Genomic DNA, 23,475 nt, shown 5'->3' on the forward strand with positions numbered 1-23,475 from the left:
CACAGACAAAGAGACAGACGGGGAAAGAGACAGACCTGGGAAAGAGACAGACCTAGAAAGAGACAGATGGAGAAAGAAACAGAGAGATAGAGACAGACAAAAAAGACAGACAGAGACAGGCAGACGGGGAAAGAGACAGATGGGGAAAGAGACAGATGGGGAAAGAGACAGACGGGGAAAGAGACAGACGGGGAAAGAGACAGACGGGGAAAGAGACAGACCTGGAAAGAGACAGACCTGGAAAGAGACAGACCTGGAAAGAGACAGACGGAGCACATTACTTGGCCAATTTAGTTAAATCTGTGTGGAATATCTGTGGTGTTGAAATATATGATGTGAAATGCTTCTATTAGCTTAGTTATTGCCTTTTAATAATTACATTTCTATTTGTTTTGTGGTTTTTGTGTGCAGAATATATTTTTGCTAATACATTCTATTTTGTTAACAGCAGTTATTAACCCGGGCGAAGCCGGGTAGTGCAGCTAGTGTATATATACGGTGGCTCAGTGGTTAGCACTGCAGTCTTGCAGCGCTGGGGTCCTGGGTTCAAATCCCACCAAGGACAACATCTGCAAGGAGTTTGTATGTTCTCCCCGTGTTTGCGTGGGTTTCCTCCGGGTTCTCCGGTTTCCTCCCACACTCGAAAGACCTACAGATAGGGACTTTAGATTGTGAGCCCCAATGGGGACAGTGTTGCCAATGTATGTAAAGCGCTGTGGAATTAATAGCGCTATATAAATGAATAAAATTATTAATTATTATTATATATATACACGTATTGTAAAATCTGGTGACAGATCCGCTTTAGCTATATTATCCCTAGAAAACCTCTCTAAATTACCATAGCAGCCTGACCTGACGAGGGTGAAAAGCTGGAAAAACATGTTTTTTATTTTATTCTATACATTTGCAAGACTTTGCTGAGATAAAAGTTATTCCGTTTAATACCATCAATTAAAGAGAAGAAAAAGCTATTATCGCGTTGGAGAGCCTGGTTAGTGAGAACACGCAGAGACCTGAGAGGGTAAAAGGCATTTTTAGAACTTTACAAGCTAAAATGTCAAACCCCTTCATAACTATCTCGATTCACTAACATTGATACTTTGGTGAAACTATGAGTACTGGAATAAGTTCACTGAAGTTTTAACATAATAAAGTTCTATCTAACAAATGAGAACAAGGAATTAATAATTGAAGAGTCAGATAAGGATGGAAACATTGGAGAGGAGTCTGATTATTCTGTGGTTTAACTCCTTAGATGCCATGGTGAATAGCGACCAAGGTATTTGGTTAGACAAACCGTAAGAAGGCTCCTCTGTCAGACATGCCTGCAGCGTGACTGCGGAGTGCCAATATGTTATCAGGGGCCTAATTATGGCCCTGCCCTAGGTCTGCCATGTTAGCACTCCATAAACTCAGGTACATGAAAGGATTTATAGGAAAATAGCAGGTTGGCAATACTCTGTAATTTTGAAGTATTACTGTATATTTTATGTCCCCAACATTTCTGACCTTCAGAGCCACATTCAGCTCTGAGAAAGGGTTACAAGCCACATCTAGCTTCTTCCCTCCCCACATACTCCCCATTACCAGTATGACAACCAAAGCTTTTCCACAGAAATCACATTAAGGCAGTGTACCGAGATCCAGGGGTTCCTACTGTGGCGCCCTGGCCTAGCCAGGTCGTCACAGATAACACACAAACAGCCCCACCCCCATTAGACAGGGACACCAGCCAAACACAAAACCCTTCTTGCCTCCCTCCGGTGTCTGATGTCCACACCAGGAGAGCGGAGCCAAGCAGTTGGCCCCACCCACCGAGGAGTTCACAGGCCTGGAGGCGGGAAAAGTGATAGTTTAGTCTAGGAGGTGGAAGTGAGAGGAGTAAACACTTGGGTGTCTGGGTTTGTGGCCCAGGCACTGACAGCAAGGTTGGCAGACAGTGGTGGCTGTCTGCAGGAGTGGTGAAGCGACGTGGAACCGTAGGACCGCAGACGGGTGACGGCCCGCTGGTACCGACCGGGGAGCGAAGTGAAGCCAGCACACACAGGCAGGGCCATCGGACCCCGACCAGACTTGGAGCCGCCGCCAATAGTCAAATCCGAATGTGACCGGAACCCCAGGGGTTTCCTAACAGCAAAAGTCCCGATTGAAGGCAACCGCCCACACCGTGAGGGTATACAGCTACCGCCTAAGGCTAGAGACCCAAGGGCCAGCGCCTGCGGGCAAACGGGCTCCTCCGGTACCCATACACCGGGGAGTGGACTACTGTTGGGGATCCATAGTAGTCAAGCGAGAACATCAAGGTGCAGGGAAAGACAGCCGCCATCACCTGTCCGGGGAGAGACACAGCAGCCGGCTGCGGGACCCGTCCATCCAGCCGTTTGGTTTACCGAGGACTTTGTACATTTCTTACCGAGTGAGTACACCCGTGCCATCCGGCACCGCGCCGCGCTGTCCCTGCGACCCTGCACCTCACCAACCCAGCCTCCCCGTCACATCATCGGGCCCCGGGACCACCGACCCCTACCCACGGAGGGGGAAAACAACATCCCAGCTGCCCCCTACCATCGCTCCCGGGATCCCAGTCACCAGCAGCGGTGGTGCCCATCTTCACCACGACCCGTGGGTGGCGTCACAGACTAAATCCCCCAAACCAAACACACCCCTTTCACTCACGGGCGAGGAGCGCCGCTCGAGTCCCCGGATCCGGCCCACCGCTCGAGCCACTGAGCAGCAGCAGCAGTCGCAGCAGCGTCGGACCCGAGCGTTAGCGAGAGCGTAGCAGCGGCGGTGTCCTCCCCGCCCGCGACAACTTGGCGCTGTGAACAGGATTGAACCCATCTACGTACCAGTAGAAGTGCGCCTTGTGATCTCCGCCGGCGGTGTCCGGCCGAAAATTTTGAAGCGCCGCCATCTTGGCGCGAAAATCTCCCGCTCGAGCATCTTCTCCGAGCAGGGAAGGTGCGAAAGCGAAGCCCCGCCCCCAACAAGCGGAAGTGCTGAAGAGAACCAAGGGGGGACGGGAAAAAGATGTCTGCACCCGACGGAGCTGTTGGAGGAGTGGTGGTTGCAACTCCCGCCGCACCCGTAGTTGGAAACGGGATAGTCCCTGCTCCGGTCGCAGGAGCGGGGGGGGCCGCAGGTCCAGCGGTCGCCCAGGTGATGCCGTTCTCCCTGCCCTATGTGCCCGGCGCTACCTGGCTACCGCAGTACGATGGGAAGCCTGATGCTCTGCAGGTGTTCCGGAAAAAGATTAGCCCGGTCCTTGATTTATATCCCTTGGCTGATAGACAACGGGCAGCGGTAGTGCTAGGGCAGCTAACCGGCGCGGCTGAGCAGGAGGCAGAGACCTGGACCAACGCGGACCGGGCTTCGGCGACTACCATTTTCGAAAAACTACAAATCGCTTTTGAGACCCGCACCGAAGCGAAGCTGAGGATGCAGTTTTATCAGTGCCGACAACGGCCTGCGGGCAATGTAAGAGACTACGCCCTGCGCCTGCAAACAGCCTTTCGTACACTGAAGCGAGTGGACACTATTAATGATGCGGACAGTAATAAGATGCTAGTAGAGCAATTCCTGCAGGGGCTGGGGTCCGTGGAAGACCGCAAACAGCTGCGGCTGTGGGCCTTAGAACACCCCAATCTGGACTTTGCAGTACTGAAAGAGCGGGCCATCAAAGCCCTGCAGGCCCCGACGCCAGGCGCTCCTGAGGCGGCCCCGTGGCCGGCTGAGACCGCTCCTATCATGGTGGCACCTCCACCCCCGGCTCTAACGGCCCCTGCAGTGCCCATTGGGATGATGGAGGAATTAGCGGCCCAGGTCCGCCGCAAAGATGGAGACCTAGCCAAGATCCTCACCGCACTCCAGCTTCCGACGAGAGTCAAGCCCGCAGGAGGGATCCAGCTCGCCGACAGCCCGGAGGACGTCCCCTGGATGCAGCGGAGAAGGACCAATGACTCGCGGTATGGGCATCCTATCTGTTACAGGTGCAGCAAGCCTGGCCACTACTCTAGGCGGTGCCCGTTAAACGAGCAACCCCTGGGGCCAAGGGCCAATCCTCAGGAGTAAACACCAACGGCCCCCCCGATTGGCGAGACCGTTACGTCGGAGCTCGCTCCATCATCCCCCTGGCAGTGGACGGCGTCCCGCTCATGGCCCTCTTGGACACAGGATCACAGGTAACCACTATACCATATACACTGTACCAGCAATATTGGGGCACTGACGAACTTGCCCCCTCTGATGATAGCCTGACCCTGATTGCAGCCAATCGACTCCCGCTCACCCAGGTGGGATACAAGCAAGTGACCCTGACTGTGGGACGTGCGGAGTTAAAGAATCAAGGGATGATTGTGGTAATGAATGAACCCAGTGATCATACCCCGAAAGTAATCTTGGGGACCAACGTAATGGAGCATTGTATGAGTGAAGTGCTGAATCTGTTGCAGCAGTTGGCCGCCACAGCAGGAGGAGGCCGACAGAGGGCTGTGCAGCGTGAGATCTGGGCCCTGCTGTATCGGCAGCAAGTGAGCTCGACTGGCGGAGAGATTGGTGGAGTGAGGGTGATGGATGTGGCCCCCTTAGTGGTGCCACCCCGAAGTGAAATGATGATCTGGTGCAGGGCAGCAGTGGGCCCCCAGGGGCGCGACTACCCGGCGATGGTGGAAGCCACGCCTTCTGAACACTGGCCCACGGTGATGGCGGCCAGAGGGGTGGTTGATGTTAAAAAGGGGAGAGTGCCTGTGAGAGTGCTGCATTATTGAGAGGAGGAAGTCAGGCTCCCCCGTTACACTACCCTCGCCAAGTTGCTCACCCTAGACCCTCACACCATTCACAAAGCCGTCCCTCCCACCTCAGCATCCCCTGCCAGTAACCATACACCCACTGGACAGTTAGAGGAGTGGTGCCTGGAACTACACGTAGGTACTGAAACCACACCCACGCATCACAAAGAGGGGGTATACAGGGTAGTGCAAGAGTATGAACAGGTTTTCAGCAAGCACCCATTAGATTTCGGGAGGATTAAGGGGATTCAACACCATATCCCTACAGGCCTACACCCACCCATCAAGGAGAGGTATAGGCCCATTCCGCAGCACACTATCAATGCGCTAAAGACATGTTGAGGAACATGAAGGAGGCAGGGGTCATTCGGGATAGTTGTAGTCCCTGGGCAGCCCCACTGGTGCTGGTAAAGAAGAAGGACGGCACCATGAGAATGTGTGTGGATTACTGGAAGATCAACTAGATCACGCATAAAGATGCATATCCTCTCCCCCGTATCGAAGAGTCGCTAGCTGCACTGAGAACTGCTAACTTCTTCTCTACCCTTGACCTCACTAGCGGTCTGCGAGTTTAACAGCATGCCGTTCGGGCTGTGCAATGCCCCTGGGACCTTCCAACGGCTCATGGAGTGCTGCCTGGGACATCTCAACTTCGAAACAGTCCTACTGTACCTGGACGATGTGATCGTGTACTCCCAGACGTACGAGGCCCATCTGGAACATCTGGCTGAAGTATTTGCGTCCCTAGCCAAATATGGGATGAAATTGAAGCCCTCTAAGTGCCACCTACTGAAACCCAGGGTGCAGTACCTCGGACACGTGGTGGGCGCGGAGGGCATCGCCCCAGATCCTGAGAAGATCACTGCCATTCAGGACTGGCCGAGACCGACCACGGTGAGAGAGGTGAGACAGTTCCTGGGCCTGGTGGGCTACTATCGTCGCTTCAGTAAGGGGTATACGAAGATGGCCGCTCCCATGCAAGACCCCCTCGTGGGACAGACCAAGGGTGGCAGGCCCTCTGGAACCCCGTTGGCATGGGAAGTGAAGCACGAAGAGTCCTTCCGCCAGCTGAAGACGGCCTTGACAGGGGAGAAATCCTGGCATACCCCGACTATAACATTCATCCTTTACACCGATGCCAGTAATGTGGGCTTGGGAGCCGTCCTGTCTCAGGTCCAGAACGGAAAGGAAAAAGTGATCGCCTATGCCAGCAGAAAACTCCGGCCCACGGAGAGGAACCCTGAGAATTACAGCTCCTTCAAGCTTGAGTTCCTAGCCCTTGTGTGGGCCATCACTGAGCGATTCCGCCATTACCTCGCAGCCGCTAAGTTCACCGCCTATACGGACAATAATTCGTTAACCCATCTGGACACGGTCAAGCTGGGCACGTTGGAGCAGCGGTGGGTGGCCAGGCTGTCTAATTATGACTTCACGATCAAGTACCGAGCCGGCCGCAAGAACACCAACGCGGACGCGCTATCCCGAATGCCCCACCTATCGGAGGAGGGGCCGGAGGTTGATGATCTCGAAGAAATCGAGCTGCCTGCATTTCACCGGCCACCAGTCAAGCAGTTGCATGTCAAGCAGCAGGAGGCGAACCTGGACGCACTGCCCAGTCAAGGGTGGCAAGAAGCACAAGACCAAGCGCCTGCCGTCCAAGTGGTCAAGACCATGATTGAACAAGGTTCCCTAGCCTGGACCCTGCTGCTCCTCCGGAGGCCCAACAGCTGTGGAAAAAACGAGCCCGGCTGCGTCTGGACCAAGGGAAACTGTATCGGGAACTGATCAACCCGAAGACCCATGAGAAGGTTCATCAGCTGGTGGTTCCTCAGGCTAGTGTGCCCACCGTTCTACAGGCTTACCATGACGGTGCCGGGCACTTTGGGTGGAAAAAGCTGGAGATGCTGTTGAGAGAGCGGTTCTATTGGAGTGGGATGCGGGAGTCTGTGGAGGCTTGGTGCCGAGAGTGTGGTCCCTGTGCACTGAGAAGAAGGGACGAGGCCAGCCAGAAGGCCCCTCTACGCCCAATCGTCACTCATCAGCCGCTGGAGTTGGTCGCCCTCGACCACGTTAAACTCACCCCTAGCCGAAGTGGGTACACCTACGCCCTGACCATTGTAGACCACTATTCGAGATTCATGGTGGTTGTCCCAGTCAAGGACCTGACCAGCCGTACCGCCGCTAGAGCATTCCAGGCCTATTTCTGCCGACCGCACGGGTACCCGGAGAGGGTGCTCACCGACCGGAGCCCGTCTTTTGAAGCAGAGGTGTCTCAAGAATTCTGCCAGCTGTACGGCTGCAAGAAGAATCGGACCATGCCTTACCATGCCCAGACTAATGGCATGTGTGAAAAGATGAACCATCTGGTCCTGGGTCTCCTCAAGACGTTACCGCTAGAAGAGCGGAACCTGTGGCCAGAAAAGCTGCCCGACCTGGTCGATATGTACAATAACATCCCTTCCAGCTCTACGAAATGTACACCAGAGTATTTGATGAGAGCTCGGCCAGGCCGGTTGCCGGTGGACCTAGAAATGGGCTTGGAAGCTCCAGAAGCCCTCCCTTCGACTGCTGGATGGGACACTCGGTGGAGAGCGCAGTACCAACAGGTCCAGGAGTACGTAGAGAGGAACCTAGGTCGGAGCCGGGAACAGCAGGAACAGTACTTCAACAAGCGGGCTCTAGCTGGCCCCTTTAAACCTGGAGATATAGTGCTGAAGTGAAAAAGGAGAACCCATAAGCTTGATGACCAGTGGGAAAAGACCCCGTATGTCATACAACCCACTGAATGGAAGAACGAGAAGGCTTACCAGATTAATCATGACCAGGGGAAGACTTCGGCCACAGTGTCTAGGGACCACCTGAAGAGGTGCCCATCGCCGTTGAAGGTAGCAGCTGAAGTTCCAACTCCCAGACCAACCGGGGAGAAAGAGAAAGAGAAAGAGGTGATCTACACAGTAATGGGTGATTTCCCAGCGGACTGGCCTATACAGAACGGCGCGGTGCTTATTCCGGTAATAATGTTCCCACAACCCGTGGAGGAAAAAGAGACGGAAGTAACCGCCAGTGAACCAGTGCCCAGGGTTGCACCTGTGCCCAGTCCCCCTGAATCTCCGCCGGCCCCACACAGTAGACGGGAAGAGGAGCTGACTTTATCTTCTGTCCCCTTGCTCCCCACTGATAGTATTGGGCCCAGAAGGTCCACATGCCCCAACCTAGGCCAACCCCCGCTTAGGTACAGGGAAACTACTATTTAGGGGTGTCATATCTTAAGTGTGTAAATATGTGAAAGAATGACCTTAATCAACTGTGATTTTCACCTGATTGTCTGCCTGATTGTTCCGGCCGTTGCCGGTGAGTTGTCCCCGGGGGGACTCTAAGTGTTTGCAACCTGCATGAGAGACTGCTCATGGACATGGCCGAGAACTGGCAGGCCACCCACAAACTTGTGGGCTTGTAAATAAGTTGAGGGTTGATTTTCCGTTGGAGCCGCCTCCAGAGAGGCAGATTGGAGGAAGGGCCCGCAGCAGAGCAGGCTGGGGCCCGGCCACCACCAGGACCGGTGGCCATCCTCCGGGGGTCAGGGGTCCCCCAAGGACGTGGGGTTCCCTGAAGTGACAGCCGGGTGCGAGTAACCGTACCCGTTCCCGCTCGGGAAGCCTGAACCTGGACTGGGGTCAAGGGGTGCTGCCCACTTCTTAGGGGCAGCATCAGGGCTAGGTTTCTTGGGTGGGAGAGCGGAAGACATCCGTCCGTCCGTCAGTATTAAAAATGTTTTATATGTGCAACATTTAAGTGTCCTCACAAAAATGCTTATATGTTCAAAATGTTTACATGTTAATTTATATTTTACAGTTTTAAAAAAAAATAAAACCGGTGATGGACGTGCAGCCTGCGGACGGTGTTACGGGGGGCTGTCTGATAACCTAAAGGAGTATCAGACAGTCAGGGTCCACCGTGCAAAGACTCTGCTGCAGACTATGGCAGAGTGCAATACCTCTGTTAACTCACAGAAGGATATAATAAGTAAGTAAAGCAATTCCTCCCTTACTTGGAGGGTGTGTGGAATGATCTCTGTTAATAATCACAGAGACAAAGGCAATGTGTGCGAAATGGCACCTACCTAGGTCCGCTCTTCTAGTGGTGCAAAAGAGACGAACAGCAGCGTAAGCCGCACAAAGCTCCTACCTGCGTTCGCTCCACTAGTGTGCGAGGACACGAACCACTAGATATGGCACCTGCCTAGGTCCGCTCTTCTAGTGGTGCAAAAGAGACGAACAGCAGCGTAAGCCGCACAAAGCTCCTACCTCTGTTCGCTCCCCTAGTGTGCGAGGATACGAACAACTGCCAGACGCAGTATAAGGAACATTACCCTAGCGGCAACATCCACCTACGAGTCGAACCACAAGGCCCAGCCAGACCATGTGCCTCAGGCACCTGCCTATGTCCGCTCCCCTAAGAGGTAAGGATACGGACAGCAGCCGAAGCTGTAAGGTATAAGAACGCTACCCTGCCGGTAGCGCTCACCTAGCATAGACAGAGGAATGCCTAGAGGAACGCGCACAGAGCGTCTACTCTTATGCATGAACCAAGAGGACTGAGCGCCATGCGGCGTGTGTCAGGGTCTTATATAGACTCTGTGCCTCATCCAAGATGGAGGACACCAGAGCCAATCCGCTGCCAGAACGACAAGAGTGACGTCATGCTGGCCTATCACCGAGCAAGGCATCACAAGCACATGACCAGCGACCAATCGGCATAGAAGGTGTCAGAGACATGTGACCTCGTGTCAGCGATGATGTCATCCGCACATGTGCAATGGCTCCAAGATAGGACTTAGTCTCCGGCGCTCGCACATGTGCAGTAGCAAGAAATCTGGACTTAGTCTCCAGCGCTCGCACATGTGCAGTAGCAAGAAATCTGGACTTAGTCTCCAGCGCTCGCACATGTGCAGTAGTAAGAAATCTGGACTTAGTCTCCAGTGCTCGCAGCAACCGTAACAGTACCTCCCCCTCAAGGGCCCCCCTCCCGGCGACGCAGGTAATCGGCAACTAAGTCGGGAGCATGGACAGCCTCCTCAGGCTCCCAAGAGCGATGTTCCGGGCCGTAACCCTCCCAATCTATCAAGAAGAACCTGCGCCCTCTAACCATCTTAGAACCAACTATGGCTCGTACCTCATAGCTAGAGCGAGAGGAATCAGAGGCAGGAGAGTGCACTTCACGAGCGTGAGGTAAAATAGCCGGCTTTAGCAGTGAGACATGGAATTTGTCATGAATCTTAAGATGGACGGGTAACTTCAATTGGTAGACTACAGGATTTATCTGTCGAAGAATTTCATAAGGACCCAGGAAGCGAGGAGCAAATTTGACAGAGCTCACTCTAAGTCTCACGTGTTTTGCAGAGAGCCACACAAAGTCCCCTGGAGAAAAGACAGGAGCCGGGCGACGAACCCGATCGGACACCGTCTTCATACGGTCCTTAGCTGCTTGGATCGACTCTTGAGTCCGATCCCAAACCTCTCTGGCATTAGTTGCCCAGTCGGCCACAAGAGGAGGAGGTGCAGCAGCGGGAAACGGTACCGGTACCCTAGGGTGTTGCCCATTATTGAGTACGAACGGTGTCTGCCCAGTGGCCTCAGCCAGCGAATTGTTAAGGGCAAATTCTGCCCAGGGTAGGAGGGAGGACCAGTTATCGTGGTTCTCAGCAACAAAGTGTCGAAGGTATATAATCATAGATTGATTGGTACGCTCAACCAAACCATTGGTCTCCGGATGGTATGCCGAAGAGAGATTCAACTCAATTTGCAGAAGGCTACAAAGATCTCGCCAGAAACGGGAAGTAAATTGCGGGCCTCTATCACAAATGATACGATCTGGCATCCCGTGAAGCCTAAAGACATGCTTGAGGAATAGTTTGGCTAGTACCCTGGAAGATGGGATTCTCGATAACGGTACGAGATGAACCATCCGGGAGAAATGGTCCGTAATGACCCACACAAATCTATGTCCCTGTGAACATGGAAGATCACCCACAAAGTCCATGCCTACCACCTCCCATGGTCTATCTGGCACTGGTAAAGGATGCAAGAGTCCAGCCGGTCTCTGCCGTAATGGACGGTTGCGAGCACACGAGTAGCAGGAACCGACATATCTCTTGACGTGGCTGGCTAAGTGTGGCCACCAATACCACCTCTCCAGTAACTCTCGTGTCCGTCTAATACCAAAATGCCCACCCACCTTTGAGGTGTGGGCCCATGACAGTATATCATTCTGTCGATCAGGCGGAACAAAGGTCTTGCCCGGTGGGATTTGGTCTAACGTCACAGGGGAGAGCGTATGAAAAACCCTGGAGGGAAGGATAAGACGAGGTTCGTCAATCTCCTCCTGGGTAGAAAGCATAGAGCGAGACAGGGCGTCTGCCTTGTTATTCTTACTCCCAGACAGATAGTTGATGGAGAAGTGAAAGCGGGAGAAAAACAAGGACCAGCGGGCTTGGCGAGGATTCAGACGCTGAGCGGTTTGTAAGTACGTCAGATTCTTATGGTCTGTATAGACCTGGAAAGGATGTTTCGCTCCTTCCAGCAAGTGACGCCACTCCTCCAAGACTAATCTCAAGGCGAGCAGTTCCCTATCCCCAATGGTATAGTTTCTCTCTGCTGGTGAAAAGGTTTTCGCAAAGAAGAAACACGGCCTTTTTCTACCTGCACCGTTCTTTTGATACAAGACCGCACCAGCACCCACTGAAGAGGCATCAACCTCTAAGAGGAAGGGCTTACTCTCATCGGGTCTTTGAAGAACGGGAGCAGTTGAAAAGTGTCTTTTTACTGCCTCAAAAGCCTGAGATGTCTCAGTAGACCAGGCTTTGGGATTAGCACCTTTCTTAGTCAAGGCCACCAAAGGGGCCACCAAAGTAGAAAAATGGGGTATGAACTGCCTGTAATAATTTATGAATCCTAAGAAGCGTTGCACCGCCTTCAAGGAATGAGGTTCGGACCATTGCAGCACAGCAGAGAGCTTCGCAGGATCCATAGCCAGGCCCTCTTGTGAGATAATGTAACCCAAAAAAGGCAATGAGGACTGCTCGAATACACATTTCTCGAGTTTAGCAAACAATGAGTGCTCCCTTAAACGGGAAAGGACACGAACGACATCCTGACGATGAGTCTCCAGATCAGGAGAAAAAATCAGGATGTCGTCCAGATACACCACTACTGAGGATAACAATAAATCCCTGAACACATCGTTTACGAAGTCCTGAAATACTGCGGGTGCATTACATAACCCAAAAGGCATGACGAGGTATTCATAGTGACCGTCTCGGGTGTTAAAAGCGGTCTTCCATTCGTCACCCTTTCGAATTCGTACCAAGTTATACGCACCCCGCAGATCCAACTTTGTAAAAACTTGAGCTCCTCTCAATCTGTCAAAGAGCTCCGAAATTAAAGGTAATGGGTATTTGTTCTTTATTGTGATTGCGTTGAGACCCCTGTAATCTATGCAGGGACGCAAATCACCCTCTTTCTTCCGAACAAAGAAAAACCCAGCTCCCGCAGGAGAGACAGACTTACGAATGAACCCCTTCTCTAAACTCTCTCTTATATAGGTCGACATGGCCTCCGACTCAGGTATCGACAGGGGGTAAACCCTGCCTTTAGGTGGAACCGAACCTGGGATAAGGTCTATGGCACAGTCATACGGCCTATGGGGTGGAAGAACCTCAGCACCCTGTTTGGAGAACACGTCAGCGAAATCCAGATAGGGTGTAGGTATGGGAGAGAGATCAGTAGATGCAACCGCAATGACCTTAGGTGGTAAGGGAAGACATCGGGACTGACATTTCGAACCCCAACTAATAATGCTGTCAGACTCCCAGTCAATGTGAGGAGCATGAGTCCGAAGCCATGGGAGACCCAGAAGGATGTCGTCTATACCCTCAGGCAAAACAAGAAAAGAAATCTCCTCTATGTGACCCTGAGACAGGGAAAGGCGCAAGGGAACTGTCCTCAATGTAATGGAGTCAGACAACATAGTTCCATTAACAACACGGACAGGAATAGGCGCCTCTAACATGATAGAGGGAATATTGTGTCCCTTTACAAATCCTGAGGACACAAAAGTCCCGTCAGCTCCGGAATCCACAAAAGCCATAATAGGCCATGTATTCTCAGATAACGAGAGCTGACCTGGGATACAACACTTAGAGGGTGCAGAAGACGTCTCTAGTAACCCCCCTCTAATGGTTACTAGGCCAGGGAGTTTCCCTGACGACTAGGACACTTGTTGGCATAGTGCCCAGCCTGACGACATACGTAACATATAGGAGGACCAGACTTGCGTAGTCTGGAAGACGTATGACCTAACTCCATAGGAGTGGGAGATGTTTCAGATGCTGAGGAAGATGGTAGTGGACCCTCAACAACTGGAATAGCCCGATGCTTAGGGCGTGAGGAAGAGACCTCGAGTCTACGTTCCTTATGGCGTACATCGATCCTCGTTGCTACTGTGATCAAGTCCTCCAGAGAAGCAGGGACCTCACGAGTAGCAAGAGCATCCTTGACATAGCCTGCCAACCCTCTCCAGAAGATAGGAATCAACACCTTCTCTGGCCAATCTAGTTCTGCCACCAGAGTTCTAAAAGCAATGGCATAAGAACTAGTGGATAACGAACCCTGAGATAGATCTAACAGTCTCAGGGCCGCATCATGGGTAACCTGCGGACCCATGAATACCGCCTTAAGAGCATCAAGAAAGTCTTGATGTCTCAGAGTAACCACATCAGAGCGCTCCCATAGGGGAGTCGACCATTCTAAGGCTTTGTCCTGAAGTAAGGAGATGATAAAGCCTACTCTGGACCTCTCCGTAGAGAAGCGAGAAGAGTTGACCTCTAGGTGTATCTGACACTGACTAATGAAACCACGACATGATCTGGCATCGCCAGAATATCTGTTTGGCAGAGCAAGTCGAGGATCATGTGCAGATGTCACCATGGTCTGAGGTTTATCCTCTATACTCTTGAGCCGTGACTCAAGTACTTGTATGTAACGGTGTAACTGCTGATATTCTGCCATAACTGCCAGACCCTTGGCTCAGTCCTAATGTTACGGGGGGCTGTCTGATAACCTAAAGGAGTATCAGACAGTCAGGGTCCACCGTGCAAAGACTCTGCTGCAGACTATGGCAGAGTGCAATACCTCTGTTAACTCACAGAAGGATATAATAAGTAAGTAAAGCAATTCCTCCCTTACTTGGAGGGTGTGTGGAATGATCTCTGTTAATAATCACAGAGACAAAGGCAATGTGTGCGAAATGGCACCTACATAGGTCCGCTCTTCTAGTGGTGCAAAAGAGACGAACAGCAGCGTAAGCCGCACAAAGCTCCTACCTGCGTTCGCTCCACTAGTGTGCGAGGACACGAACCACTAGATATGGCACCTGCCTAGGTCCGCTCTTCTAGTGGTGCAAAAGAGACGAACAGCAGCGTAAGCCGCACAAAGCTCCTACCTCTGTTCGCTCCCCTAGTGTGCGAGGATACGAACAACTGCCAGACGCAGTATAAGGAACGTTACCCTAGCGGCAACATCCACCTACGAGTCGAACCACAAGGCCCAGCCAGACCATGTGCCTCAGGCACCTGCCTATGTCCGCTCCCCTAAGAGGTAAGGATACGGACAGCAGCCGAAGCTGTAAGGTATAAGAACGCTACCCTGCCGGTAGCGCTCACCTAGCATAGACAGAGGAATGCCTAGAGGAACGCGCACAGAGCGTCTACTCTTATGCATGAACCAAGAGGACTGAGCGCCATGCGGCGTGTGTCAGGGTCTTATATAGACTCTGTGCCTCATCCAAGATGGAGGACTCCAGAGCCAATCCGCTGCCAGAACGACAGGAGTGACGTCATGCTGGCCTATCACCGAGCAAGGCATCACAAGCACATGACCAGTGACCAATCGGCATAGAAGGTGTCAGAGACATGTGACCTCGTGTCAGCGATGATGTCACCCGCACATGTGCAATGGCTCCAAGATAGGACTTAGTCTCCGGCGCTCGCACATGTGCAGTAGCAAGAAATCTGGACTTAGTCTCCAGCGCTCGCACATGTGCAGTAGCAAGAAATCTGGACTTAGTCTCCAGCGCTCGCACATGTGCAGTAGTAAGAAATCTGGACTTAGACTCCAGTGCTCGCAGCAACCGTAACAGACGGTCTGCATTTCACCAAGGGGGAATGTGGCGCCCTGGCCTAGCCAGGTCGTCACAGATAACACACAAACACCCCCACCCCCATTAGACAGGGACACCAGCCAAACACAAAACCCTTCTTGCCTCCCTCCAGTGTCTGATGTCCACACCAGGTGGGGCGAAGCCAAGCAGTTGGCCCCACCCACCGAGGAGTTCACAGTCCTGGAGGCGGGAAAAGTGACAGTTTAGTCTAGGAGGTGGAAGTGAGAGGAGTAAACACTTGGGTGTCCGGGTTTGTGGCCCAGGCACTAACAGCAAGGTTAGCAGACGGTGGTGGCCGTCTGCAGGAGTGGTGAAGCGACGTGGAACCATAGGACCAGGGATGGGTGATGGCCTGCCGTTACCGACCGGGGAGCGAAGTGAAGCCAGCACACACAGGCAGGGCCATCGGACCCCGACCAGGCTTGGAGCCGCCGCCAATAGTCAAATCCGAATGTGACCGGAACCCCAGGGGTTTCCTAACAGCAAAAGTCCCGATTGAAGGCAACCGCCCACACCGTGAGGGTATACAGCTACCGCCTAAGGCTAGAGACCCAAGGGCCAGCACCTGCGGGCAAACGGGCTCCTCCGGTACCCATACACCGGGGAGCGGACTACAGTTGGGGATCCATAGTAGTCAAGCAAGAACATCAAGGTGCAGGGAAAGACGGCCGCCATCACCTGTCCGGGAAGAGACACAGCAGCCGGCTGCGGGACCCGTCCATCCAGCCGTTTGGTTTACCGAGGACTTTGTACATTTCTTACCGAGTGAGTACACCCGTGCCATCCGGCACCGCGCCGCGCTGTCCCTGCGACCCTGCACCTCACCAACCCAGCCTCCCCGTCACATCAGCGTGCCCCGGGACCACCGACCCCTACCCATGGAGGGGGAAAACAACATCCCAGCTGCTCCCTACCATCGCTCCCGGGATCCCCGTCACCAGCAGCGGTGGTGCCCATCTTCACCACGACCCGTGGATGGCGTCACGGACTAAATCCCCCAAACCAACCACCCCTTTCACTCACGGGCGAGGAGCGCCGCTCGAGTCCCCGCATCCGGCCCACCGCTCGAGCCACCGAGCAGCAGCAGCAGCCGCAGCAGCGCCGGACCCAAGCGTTAGCGAGAGCGCAGCAGCGGCGGCGTCCTCCCCGCCCGCGACAACTTGGCGCTGTGAACAGGATTGAACCCATCTACTTACCCATAGAAGTGCGCCTTGTGATCTCCGCCGGCGGTGTCCGGCCGAAAATTTTGAAGCGCCGCCATCTTGGCGCGAAAATCTCCCGCTCGAGCATCTTCTCCGAGCAGGGAAGGCGCGAAAGCGAAGCCCCGCCCCCCAACAAGCGGAAGTGCTGAAGAGAACCAAGGGGGGACGGGAAAAAGATGTCTGCGCCCGACGGAGCTGTTGGAGGAGTGGCGGTTGCAACTCCCGCCGCACCCGTAGTTGGAAACGGGATAGTCCCTGCTCCGGTTGCAGGAGCGTGGGGGGGCGCAGGTCCAGCGGTCGCCCAGGTGATGCCGTTCTCCCTGCCATATGTGCCCAGCGCTACCTGGCTACCGCAGTACGATGGGAAGCCTGATGCTCTGTAGGTGTTCCGGAAAAAGATTAGCCCGGTCCTCGATTTATATCCCTTGGCTGATAGACAACGGGCAGCGGTAGTGCTAGGGCAGCTAACCGGCGCGGCTGAGCAGGAGGCAGAGACCTGGACCGACGCGGACCGGGCCTCGGTGACTACCATTTTCGAAAAACTACAAATCGCTTTTGAGACCCGCACCGAAGAGGAGCTGAGGATGCAGTTTTATCAGTGCCGACAACGGCCTGCGGACAATGTAAGAGACTACGCCCTGCGCCTGCAAACAGCCCTTCGTACACTGAAGCGGGTGGACACTATTAATGATGCGGACAGTAATAAGATGCTAGTAGAGCAATTCCTGCAGGGGCTGGGGTCCGTAGGAAGACCGCAAACAGCTGCGGCTGTGGGCCTTAGAACACCCCAATCTGGACTTAGCAGTACTGAAAGAGCGGGCCATCAAAGCCCCGCAGGCCCCGACGCCAGACGCTCCAGCAGCAGCCGCAGCAGTGCCGGACCTGAGCATTAGCGAGAGCGCAGCAGCGGCGGCGTCCTCCCCACCCGCGACACTACCTTACCCCCATTTAGTATTGTCGCATGAAGCGCTCCCACCATACTGTCACCTCCAGCTTCAACGACCTCCTCTGACGTGCAGTGTCATCCTGTCTCCAGCCTACCATACTTAAATTACATCTAAACCCCCTTAGCTAGTATATGAGCATCCAGATCTGCTCTTGTGTGTGCGGCTTCTCACATAATTCACCATCTGGAGACCTGCTTTTCATAGCTGCTGGGCCCGGTGCTAATGCAACAAGCCTCGAGCCACATATCATAGGCCCATGAGCCACATGTCGCTCCTAAGCCACTGGTTGGGGACCTTTCTGTATATTGTACCAACAATTGGATGATCACACAATTAAGTCTCTTTAAAACCAGTTTCATATTTTGTAGATATTCTTATTTTTGAACACTATTTTAAAACTTTAAACCAATTAATTTTCCTGTTTGATAATTTAAAAAAAATAAGATTAAAAATGAACATAATTGGTATTGCCATACTTGTAAAAAATTGGAAATATTATGTTATTTATTACACAAGGTGAGCACCATAATTTGTTTATTTATTTTTTTTTAAAAGTCTAAATTTCAATAGTTTGCTCACTGATCAATTACAATAGATGAAATGTATAAATGTGTTAGCCCAACAATTACTTATTCTTAAATGTTATAAAATCATTATCAATTTCTGAATTTTCTAATAAAGGGTTAGAATTTACCCTGATCTTCTCTAGTGATCCTGATTTACATAGTATAAAATCAGACTCAGGTTCTGGTCTGGCAACCATGGACTACCAAATTGGCTGATGAACAAGGGTCCTGCAAATAACTTTTGAACCACTGTAGTCAGATAGCCAGTGTAATGATATTATTGTGTAGGGTTATGGCTATTATTGATTATACTGTGTGGTTTACATTCTAGTAAACCCCATGTTACCTGATTATTATGCTGACTTATTGGGGTATAACTAGGTTAGGGCTTCCTATCATAATTGGCCCCTAGAAGTTTAATACATACACATTGATGCTGGTATGTTGTTGTTTCTTATTTTGGTATCTTGGATGTATCAATAAATTATTTATGTATTCTTATTGTTGTGTGCATATATTTTATGTCATTGTTTTGAGGTTGATTTCTCAGTTCATGATGAAGCACTAACTTTATTATGTACTTATGTGGTGGTCTCCGCTTATTTGTTGCATATGTTATTTTTAGGGAAAGATATTAGTAGGGATTAGGGATTGGTAGTCCTTTGAGACCAATTGTACATAAAGGTGAAAATGAGGGTGAAATTCTAATACTCTTCTTATAGCGTTTTTTATCTACCGTCAACAATGTATACTCTGTGTTATTTTGGATACCTCAATATTCAGGATGTTTTAACATGAGAATCCCTTTAATGTTGTCCCCATCTTTTACATACCACATATTATATCCAAAGCGCAAAGAGTTACGTCCATGAAGCAGTTAAAAGTCCCTTTGCCAGCCCGACCGTTGAGCTTCTCTACCAATATGTTTGATTGTTCATTCATAACTTCCAGAAATTCCGAAAGAATAGCAAAGTGGAAGGATGGCGTTATCATCTTTCTTCTGGACCGCCACTTGTCTCCAGTGCTGGAAACACAAAAGACATGTAAATAATAAAATATAGAGAAAAAAAAACAAGTGGAAAAATATGACTCTGATTATGGTAATTGTTTAAACAGTTATAATTAAAGGGCTAATCCCAAAATCACAATGTGATGTTACAATGATTTACATATATAGCTGTGTAATTTGGCAATGTAACTCATTGTTAAATCTGCCCTGCCTTGCACATGTCAGTCTACGGCTGGAGTCACACTTGCGAGTGACTCGGCGAGTCTCGCATCGGCATCACCTCACATGGCCGCACACTCTGTGGACAGGAGCGTTTCAGCTGCATAGAAATATACGCAGCCGACCCACTCCAGTCAGGAGAGTATGCGACCATGTCAGGTGATGCCGATGCGAGCCTCGCCAAGTCACTCGCAAGTGTGTCTCCAGCCTCCCTCAGAAGCTCCTCCAGGCTCTATTTACACTCCAGGTGCTTTTGGAACCATTTTGCTATAGTTACAGAGCTACTGGTTGTGCTTGCACAGTACAGTCTGTCTCCGCTGGGTTCCAGAATAGCTTTGCTCTGCCTCTATCAATGACAGATGGTATTCTACACTCTATTCTTCTGTGCACTGTATGGTCTTGTACAGTAGTCTGTCAGACCAATTTTATCTTCTGCCATCTACATCAATATAACTGCATGTGCATTTTTACATTAAAAATCTGTTAGCTGGTTTGCAGCAGAAATCAAGAATCCATTACTTTGCTCTGAATTCACAACTGAGACAAGCAGGGCTGAGCTGTGTTTGATGTCTGCTACTGACAGATCAATGATGCAAAACTGCAAATGCCGCTCTTTATTCAAATGATCTTCTGCCACATGCATCATCAAAATGACATTTGCAGTTTTGCATTGTTGATCTGTCAGCAGCAGGCATCAAGCACAGTTCAGACCTGTCAGCTCTGTAGTGCTTCCTTGTGCAGGCAGGACAGCAGAGTGGAGTGTAGAAATGTTGATCTCTCCTGGAAATCAGCTAACAGATCAGTAATGTAAATACACGCATGCAGCTGAATATACATGGCAGAAGATAAAAATCGGACTGTTTGAGTAATTTACAGGACCATACAGTGCACAGAAGACTAGCATGTATTCCATAAGGAGATTTGCTTGAGAATGTGCCAAATATCTGTTGTGGATGCAGCAGAGCTAAAAATAGTATAGAAGAGCTGTACTACAAGCTTTTGTAGCTTTACCCATTCATCAGTCAGCATGCTTTCAGCTCTGAGTCATCAATTCAGAGAGGTAGAGCTGTGACGCCCTGGCAAAACCAGGTAGTCATAGATAGGCCCCCGCACAACACTATCCCTCACTTAGGTAACACACAGTTGACCTGAAATCCTAGTCACCCCCTCCCTTAGGGAAAGATGGACACACCAGTGGGTGGGACCAGGCGGTTGGGAACGCCCACCTAGGGGTCTAGACAGCCCGGGGCGGGAAAAACAGTCAGTCTTGTCGAGTCTAAAGCCTGCTTTACATGCTTCAATTTCTCGTGCGATCGCGTTTGCGATCGCACCCACCCTTATCGTTTGTGCGGCACGGACAATTTGTTGCCAGTGTTGCACAAAGTTGGTAACCCCCGTCACACGCACTTACCTCCCGAACGACCTGGCTGTGGGCGGCGAACATCCTCTTCCTGAAGGGGGTGGGACGTTCGGCGTCACAGCGAGGTCACATAGCGGCCGCCCAATAGAAGCGGAGGGGCGGAGATGAGCGGGACGTAACATCCCGCCCACCTCCTTCCTTCCGCATTGGCGGCGGCCGCAGGTAAGCTGCAGTTCGTCGGTCCCGGGGTGTCACACGTAGCGATGTATGCTGCCTCGGGAACGATGAACAACCGGAGCACAGAAGGACGTTTGATTTTTTGAAAATGAGTGACGTGTCAACAAGCAACGATAAGGTAAGTATTTTTGCTCGTTAACAGACGCTTGTAGCTGTCACACGCTACGATATGTCAAACGGCGCCGGATGTGCGTCAATTACGACGTGACCCCCGACGACATATCGTTTGATACATTGTAGAGTGTAAAGCCCGCTTTAGTCTGAGTTCAAGTTGAGAGGAGTGGAGGCTGGGGCTAGGTGTAGTCCCAGCAGGAGGAGAAGCTCAAGTTGAACGGCGCCAGGGTTAGAGCCCTGGAGCCTTTGGCTAGGTGGCAGACGGTGGTCTCCTTCAGCAGGAGACGGGAGGAAGACGGCTCAGCAGTTCCGAGGTGGACCGGGACAGGGTTGTATCCTGCCGGTACCGGCACGAAGAACTGACCCGGAAACCGTAGCACAGAGGGGGTACTCAGACCCTGAAGCCAGGACCGAAACCAGCGGCCTAGCTAATTAACCGATTGAGGGCAGGATTATAGGTCTTGTCCCACCCAAAGACCCTAAAGAAGACAACAGCCCACCGATAGGGATAAGGCCACCGCCAGGGCCCATAGATCCCACGGGCCAGCGTCTGGGGGCATGGCTCCTTAGGCCACAGCCAGCTGGGAGCAAACTCCTGAGTTCCAGACCAGGCAGTCCACCATACACAAAGCAAGTGCAGAGGGAAAAGGACAGCGACCACCAGCCTGGGTGGGGGACCTGAATGCAACCGGCTGCGGCGGCCGGCCACCAGCACCTTGGTTTACCAAAAAACTCGTATGATTCATTTGATGTGAGTAACCAAACATCCCCTCGCACGTCAGGGTGCACCGACCCTTGCCACCGCTACACCCTGCACAAAGACACTGGGTCCCGGGGAAACCCTACCCACGGAGGGGTTAACATTCAGCTGCCACTACATCTCCCCCGGGTGCCCCACAACAGCAGCGGTGGTGTCCCACTTCACCACACACCGTGGGTGGCGTCATGAACTTAATACGGCCAAGCCCGTACATCTACGTCCCCCCTTTTATTCGGCGTGTCCGCGTGACCCCCGGAGGATCTGACTCGCCCACCCCAGGGCTATGGGACACCCGGTGCCGGGCCGGACTAGTCCGGTGGTAGTCAGTGGTGGCTGGGCCCGGCTCCGTGGCCCTGGTGGGTGTCAGTACAATATGTGGCTTGCTTTTTAATGGTTGTGTTCGTGATGCCACCTGTGGTATGCGGCTAATAAGCCGCCGCTGCTGTGTGAGGCCTCCGGGATGATGTTACTGCAGCAATGGTGGTACTGCTTCCAAAAGGTGGAGCAATGCCCGGGGCACAGTTGGTGCTTGTGAATGTCTATGCAGCTGAAATAACAGAGACCACTTCAAGGGTGCAGTTCAAGTTCTTTACTCACACTTCTTGTCACAGCTGTAGGGACCCTTGGACTGCTGGGACCACTGTCAGGGACCTCCGCCGTTTCTGGGTGATTCTGAGAGTGAAAGCCGGTACCCTTCTCTTAGTGTCTCTTTCTTCTGCTGTCTTCCTTAGCCTTGCCTTTGTTAGGATGGACCTGGCTTGGCCTCCACTACAGCCTCCAGGCTGGGGGGTCACCTGTCGGCTGATTACCCCTTTTCTGGAAGTCTGCTATGGGTTCTGGCCCTGGGAGCTTACAACGTCCCTGGGCCTCGGTTTTTACCGTTTGGAGATGTTTTTGCACTCCTCCAGTCTCTAGGGACCGTCCCCTGTCGCAGCTTAGTCCCTCCACCGATGTCACTGTGGAACAGGCCACCGCAGCCTACAACTACCCGTGGCACTTCTAGGGCCCTCTCTCCTTGGTACCTCTAGGCCTGCTCGTGATACTTCTAGGACTACCCGTGGCCCTGCGACTCCTTCTGTCTCCTACATGGTGTCGCCTGGACCTCTGGGTCCCAGGGTCTTCACCAGGAAGCGTCTCCTTCAGTTTCTCTGCTCCTGTCTGACTTGGAGCTTTCTTTCCTTCTTTCTTTCTTTCTTTTCTTTCTCCTCCTTGCCTGCCTCCAGCAGGCCTCCACCTCCTCCTCCTTTCTCTCGTTCTTCTCCTCCAACTACATGCTGCTTCTCTCACTCCCTGAGGTAGACTGACTTCACTAGACCTTCCTATCTGTGTCTGCACTCTTGTGGCTCCTCCCACCTCCCAGTTGCTAAGCTGTAACCCATAGGAGCAGGGATGGGTCTTACGGCCCCTCCCAGCATGCAGCATGGGAGGGTTGCCTGCCACTTTCCCTGGTCCTAGTATGTACCTAACAATGGGTGTAGTGTGGATTTACCAGGGGACCGGAGTTCACTCTCTTCCTCTCCCAGAAGAGGGCATCACACCGCTGGTGGGGTGCAATGACCTGTGGCGACGGAAGCCTCAGGGGCGCCACAGATCCCTCAAGCCAGAGACACACACAGCGGCTCCGGATCCGAGCAGTGGCGGCTGCTGGCACGGGAGCGGCACAGAGCTATTCAGGAGCCTACAGGAGAAGGAGGGAAGGGTCTGATGTACTGGAGAGGAGCAGGGTGCTTCTGGGAAAAGTAGCTTTTTTCACCATGCTACAATCAGCAGCACTCCTTTTCATAGAACTGTGGGGTCACTTAAAGCAAATATGTCAGCATGTTTTTGCTATGTAATCTTAGGGCAGTATACTACTGGGGTTAAAACACTATATCAGGGGTGTGTTACTTATTACGCTGTGTGCTGTTGTTTACTTACAATGAAGGTTATATAATCAGGTGATTTCAGAACAACACCTCCTCTTCTGATAAGCAGCTCACTGTCAATATGCAATGTACATATAAAGCAGTGGCGTGGGTGGGGGTTAGCTTTCTGAGCTCTACTACATCTCAAATCT

The 23,475-nt window shown here is 52.1% G+C and overlaps 1 protein-coding gene across 1 annotated transcript in view; it reads right to left on the bottom strand.

The window, feature by feature from the left end:
- The window catches only part of LOC142290546 (cytochrome P450 4V2-like), a 146,337-nt gene that overhangs the window by 47,278 nt on the left and 75,584 nt on the right, over positions 1-23,475 (bottom strand). Inside the window, exon 4 of the mRNA XM_075334511.1 lies at positions 18,554-18,744. Coding sequence (XP_075190626.1) covers positions 18,554-18,744 — 191 coding nt within the window. The remainder of the gene's footprint in view (positions 1-18,553; positions 18,745-23,475) is intronic.

This window comes from Anomaloglossus baeobatrachus, chromosome 1 (assembly GCF_048569485.1).
Source record: "Anomaloglossus baeobatrachus isolate aAnoBae1 chromosome 1, aAnoBae1.hap1, whole genome shotgun sequence".
NCBI lineage: Eukaryota > Metazoa > Chordata > Amphibia > Anura > Aromobatidae > Anomaloglossus > Anomaloglossus baeobatrachus.